General features: G+C 47.3%; 1 protein-coding gene across 1 annotated transcript in view; it reads left to right on the top strand.

Moving 5' to 3' along the window:
* Nucleotides 1–11,348, top strand: part of LOC133959135 (protocadherin-9-like) — a 70,416-nt gene extending 59,068 nt beyond the window's left edge. Inside the window, exon 3 of the mRNA XM_062394234.1 lies at nucleotides 8,825–11,348. Coding sequence (XP_062250218.1) covers nucleotides 8,825–9,240 — 416 coding nt within the window. The 3' untranslated portion in view covers nucleotides 9,241–11,348. The remainder of the gene's footprint in view (nucleotides 1–8,824) is intronic.
* Nucleotides 11,349–12,483: the final 1,135 nt, after the last annotated feature.

Here is a 12,483-nt window from a genome sequence, read left to right as displayed (position 1 = left end):
TAAACGAGACAAAAGAAACTAAGTTGTTCGTTCCTTCTCCTTGTTTACAGAACAACTGCATGATATTAATAAAGTCAGATCTAGTCTTTATGAAAAATAAATAAAATTAAAATAAGAAACGAGAGGAGAGAGAGAGTTCCCTGTTAAACAGATGCAGATGTGCTGCGGCTGCCGGCTCGGATCCAGCCACAGTTTGTGTATTCAGGTCAGTTTGTGCATTCAAAGCAAACACAAACCATGTTCCTCTGCATCTTTAATGACCCCTCTCTCTGTTTCACACACACACAAACACATCCAGCCTCCACACACACACACACACACACACACACCAGGGTGCAGTGGTCAAATATTTATGGTCAGGAGAAGCTGCTGTGTTATTGTACTTGATATAGCTTCGGGCGGTTTCTATTGCAGCAGCTTTGGTTCATTCTCAGCCGCTGATCTCAAAATACAAAACACTACAAATAAAAAGTGTACTCCGTGTCTTTCTGCTCCGGAGCCGCAGCGTCGGCCCGGTTTCTCTGAGCTTCGGCCAAAGGCATGTTTATTTTCTCCCGTATGAACTCGTCCACCTGACGCTGAAGAGCCAGTTTAACGCTGCTTGCTGCTAATGAGTCAGAGACGAGGACAGTTGTCCTCCTGAGCTGTGACCTGGCAGACGGACGCGGTGCAGGAGACACAGATGCTGGAGTCGCATGGAAGTGAACACACATCGGGTCAGAGCCTCACGCTGAGATTCCACCGGCAGCGACAACGACACACTTACCCACAATCACACAGATGTTAAATCTGTGAGCTTCAATCTAGAGAAAGATTCCTGTGAGATGGAAACACGGTGGTTTGGGTTTTTAATCAGAAACTTCCAGAACAAGCTGCTGTAAAATATATGATGATATCAGCATGAAGAGAAAAAGCTTTTCCCACTGTCAAGCAAGATTTGATTTGTGTTTGTATGTGATAAATATCTAAATATCTAATATCTAAGAAACCTTACATTAAATTATTATTCATTTGATTAGAGGAGAAGTAAATGAATCAGACCAAACTAAGAATATCAGTTCCCTGAATATGTCGTCACCTTTGTCAAGATAAGTTATTAATTATCTCTGAAATCAGCAAAAATGTAAAAAAAATGAATCTTATCTCACAACAGAAGAAAAAGAAATAGAAGAAACACGCAACATTGAATAATTTCCTTCTTGTTTTGTGTAACCCTCCTCAGTAGTTTGTGTGTCATCCTGCTGACAAACCCACAAACCCACAAACCCACAGTCACAGGTGAGAACATTGATAATTCAGGTTTGATCCCTGAATTTAAAATCCTGGTCCCAGTCGAGCTGCTGCAGCTTCGTCTGCTGTTCACACTCGGCCGGTGAAACCTTCACATCATTATCTGAGCTCCTCCTGCTGTGAAGGCGGCGGCGGCCATATTGACAGGTTCAACTCCTGTGCAGCTGCTTGTTGATCAGCTGGGAGGAAGTTGAAGCTTTAATTTGACCTGAATTAACAAAGTGATTGAGCAGCAGGAGAGAAGTGAGCGTCAGGTGAGGCTGCAGGAGGGAGAGATGCTGAGTTAGAGACCTGAGTTCAGACTTCAGATCAGATTTTAAGTCGTCAGATTTCATGTCACGTTCAGGATTGTACTGTGCTCTCAAAGAAAGGAAGGAGGAACTGAGTGGGTCAGAGGGAAGTAGACAGGAAAGGAGGAAATCAATTTAAACATAATATTATGTGAAGACATACGTTATTATATTGTAAATGTGTTGTAACAACAAAGAAGGATGATGGAGGAAGGAAGAGAGAGAAGAAGGGAACACAAATCATTTCTCTTCAGAACAAGAAGAATCTCCATCGCTCTTTTTCTGCCTGTTTGATTTGTGTTGCGTCTTCAGAAAAGTCAGAGGGGGAATTAATTTTGGATTTATGAAACGATGGGGGGGGGGGGGTTGTCTGGCTTATAACTTATCTGTATGAAGGGGGGGGCAGTGTGTTTGTGTGTGTGTAGGGTGGGGGGGTGTTTGGCATCTGAGAGCATCGACCGTTGATGTTTGAAATAAGAAAAAAACAAATGATTTTGATCTTCATCGTTCTCTCCTGCTAATTAGTGAAAGAGCGAGTGACATTTAAATATCAAATATCCTCCTCTTTCTTTCTTTCTTTCTTTCTTTCTTTCTTTCCCTCTTTCTTTCTTTCTTTCTTTCTTTTCTCGCTCTCTGAGATGAATCTGTCTTCTTTTCCTTCATTTTCTGCAAAACCCCAACCCCCCCCCCCTTTTCTTCTTCTCCACTTTCATCCCCCCCCTCCCGCTCTTCCTCCCTCTCTTCCTCCCTCGTCCCTCCTCCCCTCGGCCCCCTTCCCCAGCTCTGTGTCGATTAATTAATTGCCGGCTAATTTAATTTCTCAAAAAGTAATAACTTGTTTAAGCATGAATAAAGACTGACAAGGCAAAGTTCTAATCTGCCCAAAGTTTAATTAGAGCCGGCAAGGTTTCCACACAGAGGCAGACGAGGGGGTCAGAGAGAGAGAGAGAGAGAGAGAGAGAGGGGATGGGGGGGTGAATGAAAGGAAATACAAGTACCTGGATTAGAGCGGCAGCCTCAGTCTCTTATTTAATTCTTGATTTATTGATGACGTCTGCCAAGGAGGTTACGTTTGGTCCGTGTGTCTGATCGTCAGCCACATCTTTAGATTTGAACAGAAATATTTCATCAGCTGCTTTCAGCCACGAGATCAAATGAGGAAAACTTCAATCATTTGCAAACCATCGTCCTCAATATTTGTTTCCTGTGTCGTGTGCATATCACAGTGATGCCTCAGATATCTGTGGGGACGTTTCACTTAGTATCCGAGCGGTGGACAGACTGAACCTGGAGGAGATCACATTGTTTTCATCTGGAGGAATCATAAGAAGCATCGTTGCAGCCGGAGGAGCTTTGTGTGTTTGTGTTGTGTTGATTGTGTTTGGACTTCACTGCGTTGCTGATGATCTCGAGCGTTTCGATGAATCGAGCTCGTTGTTGAGTCGTCACGTTAAAAAGTGAAGTTTTAAACTGAAGGTTGTAAAATCTTAATAGGAACGAAGAGTGCAGCACACACTGACACACCAGGATCACTGTGAGTCGCTGGTGGAACGTACACTGTGTGTGTGTGTGTGTGTGTGTGTGTGTGTGTGTGTGTTTGTGTGTGATTTGATTGGACGCATCATTGAAGTGAGAACCGTGCAACCATGAATACAGATGGAGGTTTGCAACGTGGTGTGTTTGCATTACTGTGTGGCTTTGTGTGTATCCATCCCACACACACACACACACACACACATACACACAAACACAGAGAATTATGCTGTGGTTTTTTTCATAGCAACATATTAAACACATTTTGTCTGAATGACATCTGCAGGTCAAAGAACAAAGAAGAAACCTTTGACTGATCTGTCCTGGCCTCTGATTGGCTAGTTCTCATTATTTAACCTACTTTACATAATCGTGTTGTAGGAGCAGAAAGTGAATTTGATCAGAACATGGACGACAGAACCTTTACATCTATTTTCCATATGAAGGGAATGAGAGATAGAACTTGATTGGTTTATTGCCGGTTATGACCCAAAACATACCCATGATGCATCAGGAGATAAGTCGGCCACATCCTGTTTAAATCATCGAACTGATGCAGCGACTTTTCCCTTCTAGTTAAACAAATCCACTGGATTCAAACTGGATTCAAACTGGATTCAAACTGGATCTGGACGGCCCCCTTCATGTTCTCCACCTGGTCATGAAGGTGGAGGCTGTCGTCCAGCACACCGTCAGGTCACGACAGGAGTTCACCTCCTCTGACACATCCACCTTCTAGAAACCACGATCGTTAGTCAAACTCTGACGTCTTCATCTTCTCTAAACGAGTCTCAGTCGGTGACTTGTTTCCACCATGTCCTGGTGTGTGTGGGCTGCCGGCGGCGCCACAGATTGCGTGGGGGGGGAAGCAGCAGCTCGTTCACTTCCTCCTGGACGTGTTTGAGCGTTCACAGCCGCCGCACCTCCTTCCTCTCCTCTATTGTTCTTATAAGATAAATTGGAACCATTGTCATCGACAGAGAAGGCGTTAATTGAAGGTTTTTCCTGCAGTAGGTTTTACTGCAACACACACACACACACACACACACACACACACACACACACACACACACACACACACACACACACACACACACACACACACACACGCTTCAAAGTAATTAAACATTAACACTTCAAGCAGAAGCAGAAAAAAAAGAGAAGCTCTCTTTTGTGTACATTTGCTTCCAGTTATCAGCGAGGACTGAGCAGAGAGGGAAACTGGAGGATTTAGCATATCTCTACGAGTAGAGTGATGAAAAGAAGAGGAGGAAGAGGAGGAAGAGGAGGAGGAGGAGGAGGAAGAGAAGGGAAGAGGAGAGCCAATCCACCAGGCTCTTTACTCCAGTTGACAGCGTAAAATGTCAGATACTCATCTGGAAATTATTTCCATTTCATACCGCTGACATCTTCCCAAGTGGGGACTCTGAAATCTAATTAGTTTGACCGGAAAGCGGTGACCAAGGTAGCGGAGTGTATTATGCAGAGAGAGAGGCCGCCAGGGCGAGCGAGGGTCCCCAGGGTTAACTGGAACTCAGGAGTGCAGATGAGGGCTGTGGTGGGAGAGAGGAACTCAGGAGGGTGACTCCATTTTAAAAAATCCTTGACTAATGGAGGGAACCTTGGCTACCGCGTTATCCACCAGAGAGGGGGGGGGGGGGGGGGGCAGATAGCTCCTCCTCCTCTCGGGGGTTCAGAACTTTTCAAACTTCTGATGAGAAAAAAGACAGAGTATGAAATATTAAATTAATACACTAAACAAACTAATGACATATCTATAATATCTCCTCCTCCTTACTGTCATACCACATTCCACCACTAGGGTGAATAATCTAAAATCTAAAATCCGAGTGCTGCCATGTTTTCCTGTGAGGAATTGAACAGTTTGTCCTGAGGACGACACCAGAGGACACGTCATTAGAATCCATAGAATCTATCGTCTGCCACGAGTTTACACGTTGAACTTTATGGAAATATAACCAATAACTATAGATTTACTTTGTGTACAAGTTGTGATGTTGATTTAACGGTCGGGGGGGAGGGGAAGTGAAGAGGTCACAGGAATCAATCGCTTCGTCCTCATTACCTGACGACTTCCTCTGACACTTGTTTATTTACACACTTCCTCTTCCTCTCTGTGTCTCCACAACTAAACTGTTGATGGATTATTAATGTTCAAAACAAATAAATCTGCATAAATCACCTTCAGTCATCACATGAAGTTTGTGATGAGAGTCAGAGCAGGAGAAACTGCTGAGTCAGCGTCGGATCAACCTTGAGGATCTGGGCGAGAGGAGGCGGAGCCAGCATCAGAGGAAGGCCTTGTTAACAGAGGCCACCCCCCCCCACCACCACAAACTCCTTCTCCCATCATGCTCTCCAATTAGCTTCATCTCAGATCGGAGCCAATTAGTCCTTGTGCTTCATTAGGATCGAACACGAGCCACGTGGCCCCGCCGCTGACTCCGGTCATTAGAGCTACAGATCACTTTGGGTCTGAACACGAGGTCCAATCACGTTGGCCCCCGGTCTTATCACCGTGTTATTGATGCACATTATGATTCTATATTCAGAAGTCGTATTGATGATAGTATATACAACACAGATTCGCTGTTGATTATGAAAACATTACAAACATCTTTGTATTGACACGTCTATAAATACTCAGAACTACAGAGGAACAGGTTTATTTCACACTCGTGAATGTTTCCTGCTTCTGAACCTGCTCCAGTTTCAACTGATGCTATATTTAAAGTTTGTGCAAACTCAACTAACAATAGTTTTGTTTCCTTATGTCTTTCTTTATTACTTTTCTTGTATATTTGTACAGTAAAATATGTGACACACAAAGGACATATGAGCTGCATATCTCCCGTTGATGTGACGCGTGCTTTGTGATCACGTGTCACCGCGGCTGCAGCGATTGATCGAGAGCTTCCTGTTTGTTCTCGTCTCACACTCGTAAACGTCACCTGTTCAAAGACGTGTCCCCGGAGACAGACGCTCCACTCTGACACGTGTCAGCAGCTCGTCAGTGACGAGCAGCAACAGATGGAGCGTGGAGCGTGAGACTGAGGACGGGGGACACAAAGGAGACGGCTTTCCACTAACAGCGTCTGTGCCACGCACACTTCCTGCTGGGGACGGATCCTGGAGCTCTTTCAAAGTAAAAGTCTCCCAGAATGAGACAGTTAATTCTGATTGAGATGTTTACAGGAGGATTTAAAACATCCTGTTGAAGACTTGGAGATCATCTAATGGGTCTCATGTACCAAGAATTCTCTTATCTGATGGATTTGATTTGGACACCCCCCCCTGAGGACGGAGTGAAGAGCTCACCTGTTGATCTCCTGTGTTCCTGCTGCTTCCTGCTCAGGCCCCAGGACCTCTGCGGCCTCGGGGGGGCTCGGGGCAGAACACTTCACCTGCTTTCTTTTCTGTGAACAACGAGGACAGCAAATTTCATGGAAATGACTTTTTGCTCTGAAAACATTTTATGAAACAAAAGATATTCAGAGAAGTTAAAATGATTTTCGTAGAAACATCAGTCCTCCGTCCTCGGTGCTCATGTTGGTGCAGCAGCCTTCAAAGAGAAGAATAAATCAATGTGTAAACAAATATTAATCATATTAGGAGAAGAAGTGGGGACTCCTCATCTCTCCTCCTCCCCCATATTAGAGGCACAACATGTTGGTGTCACGACCTCAGTTCATAGACTGTAAATAAAGATGGAGGACGTGCGGCTCCACAAGAAGCTGCAGTTAGGATCATAAACTCTCTCTGCTCCATAAGTGAACGGGATATGGAACACTCAACAATATCTGGAAGCAACTGATGGTAGAAATGAAAAAGTCAGGGGTCAAATGTGGTGGTTGTTGACCAGTAAACTTCCCCCACAGGATGAACTGGGCGGCTGAAGGCCATTTGTCCGTCGTTGTTGTTGCTGTGTTGTCGTTGCTGTGTTGTTGTTGCTGTGTTGTTGTGTTGTTGTTGCTGTGTTGTTGTTGCTGTGTTGTTGTTGCTGTGTTGTTGTTGCAGTGAGTTGAGTTCAGCCGAGCAGCTCCGTCCGCCTGCTGCTGACACGAGGTTCCGAGGCAAAGCTCTTTATTAAACAGCCACTCGCACATGACTTCACATTTTTTGCAAGCACATTGCTTTTGCATGGGAAGTACTTAAAAACCAAAATCCACGGCGAGGGCGGCCGTGAGAATGTGGTGAGCGGAATTTTAAAGAAGTTAAAAAGGAGACGTGGTCACTGCTCAGCACTCGGCGGGATTAGAACGTGCACGTCAACCTGCAAACAGACAGAAGAGCCGACTGCAGCTGCTTTTGCTAAAAAAAGGAGGCAATGAATTTCAATTATGCATGAAGCAGAGGGCATTTTGGGAAATAAACGCGTTCCCCACGAGGACCGGCACCCCCCCCCCCCCCCCACACACACACACACACTAACACACCCCCACACCCCCTGCCAGCCTCCTGTATGAAAGAATGATCTAATGTCACGCACAGAAGGAGAAAGGTTACTTTCTGCATACCCATTGATATTTCTGCTTACATCTCTGACCTTTCTTCATTCGGAGCTGAGTTCTTTTTAAATGTCCGTCCAGCTGCTCGTCTCAGAGGCTCACATGAGAACATGTGACCGGACCCAGAGGTTAGACACCTGAACACTCACGCCACAGGAGAAACAAACCTCCTCTCTATCCGCCATCTTCCATCGTATGTTATTTCCTGCAGGTGGAGAAACACGAGGTTCACGTGTTTTTTATCCTTAATTGGCTGTTTGTGAATCATAATTAGCTTCTTAACGAACCTTTCTTCTGTCCTCACATCAAACTGATCCTGTTTCATGCTCAGCACCCGGCGCTTCACACGGGGCCTCGTTCTCTCAGCGACAAATTAAGCGAGCGTTCCTGGCACTTTGTGAACTATTAGCGACTTTAAAAATACACAGCCAGCTTTAATTAATTTCTCTCCAATGGAGGGAGCCATGTGTGTGGATAAAGGGATAATGACGGTTTTAATCAGCGTCTCTCGTGCCAGCGTGTTCGCAGCTGATCTGTGACACCGCCACGTTCAGGTTTGTTGGTTTTAAGGAAACAAAAGCAACATTTACACACAGATATTTGCGACTGGGAACCTTTATCTGTCTGCTGTCGATTCCTGTTTCATTCCAGACTTTATCATCTCAGAGGAAATTGTTTTTGCGAAGCAGTGAACAAAACCCACAAGCATCCACCTGCAAGGAAACTCCTAATGATACAGATAATAAAGACTAATTCAAAACACAGAAAAAGGAAAGAAGATCAAATTAAATCAAAGAGAAACTCATCTGGAAAATGAGTGAAATAAAAAAACAACAAAAAACGTTTAGAATAAAAGTAATAAAGGGAAATGCAGACGTGTGCGAGGACACAAACACAAACACTGGCTTCCACGTGTCTGACGGGGGGGGGAGTTGGGCCGGTGTGGCCTAGGGGGTAGAGTTGGCGCCCTCTAACATGAAGGTTGCCGGTTCAAATCCCACTCTTCCCCATCTGCATGCCGAAGTGTACTAAAAATGTTTGGACAAAAGCATCAGCTAAATGACATGTATACACAATGCTTGTATAGTTCATCACCACATTCATCCACCATACCCCCCCCCCCCTGCGCTGCCGTTCTCTGTTACTCACCCCCTCCCTCTGCTTCTGCCTCTCTCCCTTCAGACCTCAGGCCCCTCCCCGACGTGGCGATGACCGGTAACTGCACCCACGAGTGCACCGAGTTCGGCCACTCCGACTCCTGCTGGATGCCCGGTCAGCCGTCCCCCACCCGCAAGGTGTCCCAGAACGCCCCCCCGCTCTCCACCTTCGTGCCTTACCAGGAGATGGACGGCCAGGAGCAGCTGATGGCCAACGGCAGCCCCAAGCCCCTGATGACGGAGGAGCGCGGGCCGGGCGGCGGCGGCTCCAAAGTGGCCAACATGCGCTTCATGACCCCCTACAGCAGTGCCTACCCCGGGGGCGGAGACTCGTCTGGGAAAGCCTGTGGGCTGGAGGAGATCCCGCTGAGCCAGGCGGTGGAGTACCACTCAGCCACCACGCCCACCGGCCAGACCGCCAAGAGGGAGATCTACCTGTGAGGGCGCCACCTCCACCTGAAGGCCCCGACCACCCGCCTGTACTCCCCTGGTCCTCCCCCGACGCTGCTCGCCACCGCCCAACCCCCCCCCCCTCACTGTCGCCCCCTGTGCCTATTACTCGCTGTGCCGCAGCACCGACTCCCCTTCTTCCTTTTTATAACTGCATCTACTGTACAAGGCTTTAGACCCCGCCCACCTCGCCCACTGCCACCGCCGCCGCCGCCCACCTCCAGACACCAATCAAATGTACAATAGATTTAATTCAAATCGACTGAAGAAAACGGAATGTAAACTACACCACATCGTTGTGATAAGTTAATGGAACTCTTTAGCCACTCACGTGTTGAGTTGGATTTTGTGCGTCGCTTTAGGCTTTGTGTTGGAACAGAAAAAGAAAACAACCTTCGGGGGGGAGAAGGGAAAGAACTTCTTGTAAATCCTACTTAAATATCCTGTGTAATGCTACCTATCCTATTTTTTCTGGATTTGTTTCATTTCTTTTTTTTTGGTGTTCATTTTTCTCAGTGGATCCTGGAAACTCCTTTTTGGGCCAAGTTGCATCAAATCAACCGGTTCATGTTTTAATCAGGCTCAGCTCCGGTCACCTCCAGGACTTCTGCCGGACCGCGGCTGTTTCCCACTCGTCACAGCTGTTGTGAGAACTTTGAGTTTTTTCTTGTATCCGTGTACAGAGCTGTAAATACCACAGTGACGGAGGAAGCTGCTGACGGTGTCGTGTGGTCGGCAGATCCTGGATCAGTCACATGTTCAGAGGAGCCGTCACAGCAGGAACCTGAACTCTAGAGCATCACCGCCGGTGCCGAGTTATTAAGACTTTTTATTACATCTTTCTCTCCTCCACGACTTTACCACACAATGTGGGATCAGGAGGAAAAACCAGTAGAGACACCAGTTCGTTCAGAACCAGACAGAAACCAGAGTGGATCAGGAAGTGGATCAGATTCGTGCCGTCAGGAGTAAACCACGAGTGTTGTTCTCAAAAACATCTGAAAAGAGTTTCCACAGTGGAGAATGAGCTCCTCCCACATCACATGACCCCATACTACAGATACACTTCCTGCTTGTGGCCCCCAGAGGCTGAACCGAGCGGTAAAACTAAACATTATCTTGTTTCATCTCTCCATTGAGATCAAAGGGTTCGTCCTCTGGGGAGCAGAGACCAGATTAGGGGACGTGGCTGTTCAGTGGTTGGATGTTGATGTTAACAGGAGACAGGGCCGTGGTTAATGTGGTGGAGCAGGAAGAAGGAGCAGGAGAGTTATCAGGGTTTTTGTCAACCTCTGGGGAACATGAATATTCAAGTTTAATTTCCTCTAAATCAGCTTTTCTCAGAGATAATAAAGTTTGAGAGTTTCCAGAAGGTCAGCGAGGTCCTGAAAGCGTTCGTCCTCTGGGGAACCTGAACGTCCACAGACACTTTGATATCAATCGGTCGTTGTAACTCTCCTCGGAGCTGCAGCGGACGACGCTCGTGTTTTAAAACAGCTTCTGTCACAAAAGATTAAAAAGCCTGAAACACAGAAGAGAAGCTGTTGAGAACCTCATCTTCTCTGCGAGCAGCTGAGATCTGGGCCGGCAGCGACGGCTCAGCGAGAATCAGAGCGCCGACACATCACGGCCGCGGCCGTCGAGCTGTTTGTGGCGACTGTGGTGAGCGTTTCCCCCCCGCTGTGTGTTTTCAGTCTGAAGGAAGAGCCCTCGTTAGTTCCTCCCTCTTCACCTCCTCAGTGTGAGGCCGAGCCCTTTATCTGGAGGATTTGTTAAACCCGTTAGCTGAGTTCGGCGGGGGGGGGGCAACGCCTCCCGTGGCGCCGCAGTGGCACAGGTACGCAGGATTAATGACACGTGTACAGGCTTCAGTCCACTAACACCCCCTCCCCCCCCGCGCCAGAGGAAGTCTAATTAGGACCAGAGGCTCGGCACATTATTAGTGCTAATTTGCACAGGAGGAGGTGACTGGTCTGGAAGTGGATTCATTCTGAGGCTGCTGAGGATCTCACCTGAAGAGACGCTGAGTCTCTGAGTCTCTGAGTCTCTGAGTCTCTGAGTCTGTGAGTGTCTGAGTGTCTGAGTCTCTGAGTCTCTGAGGATCTCACCTGAAGAGACGCTGAGTCTCTGAGTCTCTGAGTGTCTGAGTCTCTGAGTCTCTGAGTCTCTGAGTCTCTGAGGATCTCACCTGAAGAGACGCTGAGTCTCTGAGTCTCTGAGTCCAGTCGCACGAAACAATATCGGAGAAATATTATAATCAAGTATTTTCTGATGTAAAACAAAGATCCATGAATCAAACTATAAAACAGAATTTGCTGTCTGGCCTCAGTTCGTCTGAAACACTTTGTGTGTTTGTGTGAACTTGGAGTGAACAAAGGCAGCAGCAGCGTGAGGGATCGTCTGTCTCCTGCTGGCAGAACGTCTCCCGGCTGAGAACCAGAACCTCTGGTCCCTTGTTCCTCTGCGAGTGAACATCCGGCCTCCAGGAGGAGAACCAGGGAACATCAGAGCTCCTCCTCAGGTCAGGGAGCGACACACACTTCAGTCATCACCGCGTCCTGCACCGCTCCACAACACTTCTTATTTCACAGATTCTAATTTCTCTTTAATGTAGAAACGTTTGTGTTTGATCTCCGTGTGTTTGGAAGTTAATACGATTCAAAACACAATTTCTCCTTTAGGTGATTTGATTCATTGTGACGTGACACACACACACAAACACACTAACAGGACTCACACACACTAACGCACACAGAATTCCCCGGCACATAAATCAACCATCATTCAACCGACGTTCAACCCGCCCTGGGACAAAGATTTAGAGTTCCCTGGCGCCGCCGCCCCCCCGCTCCCTCGTGCTCGCCGCTGGTGATTTAACGCCGGCGTTCTTCGCTCTGATTGATTATTTACGGGTCCAACATGGAGGTCCACATCAACTCTCCTCCTTCCTCCTCCTTCCTCCTCCTCCTCCTCCTCCTTCGCCACGCTTCACCGTCTCAGTGTTAACAAGTCATTTTTTTATTTCCTTCTCCGCTCGACCGGTGGTTAGATTCCCGGGTGGCCGGCGTGTTGTGCTGCGTGAGGTAAAGACGGAGGAGAGAGAGGCCGGAGGAGAGAGAGGCCGGAGGTGAAGCGGCGTCCGTTTAACCTCAACTCTCTGGCACCAATTAACCCCAGAAGAAGAAACTCAGCCTCAGGTGACCCCTCGGGACCTTCGATGACCCCTGACCTCGC

The sequence above is a fragment of the Platichthys flesus genome, chromosome 8, assembly GCF_949316205.1.
Source record: "Platichthys flesus chromosome 8, fPlaFle2.1, whole genome shotgun sequence".
Taxonomy (NCBI): domain Eukaryota; kingdom Metazoa; phylum Chordata; class Actinopteri; order Pleuronectiformes; family Pleuronectidae; genus Platichthys; species Platichthys flesus.
The sequence above is the reverse complement of the archived record's forward strand: the minus strand, read 5'-3'. Positions and strand labels throughout refer to the sequence as shown.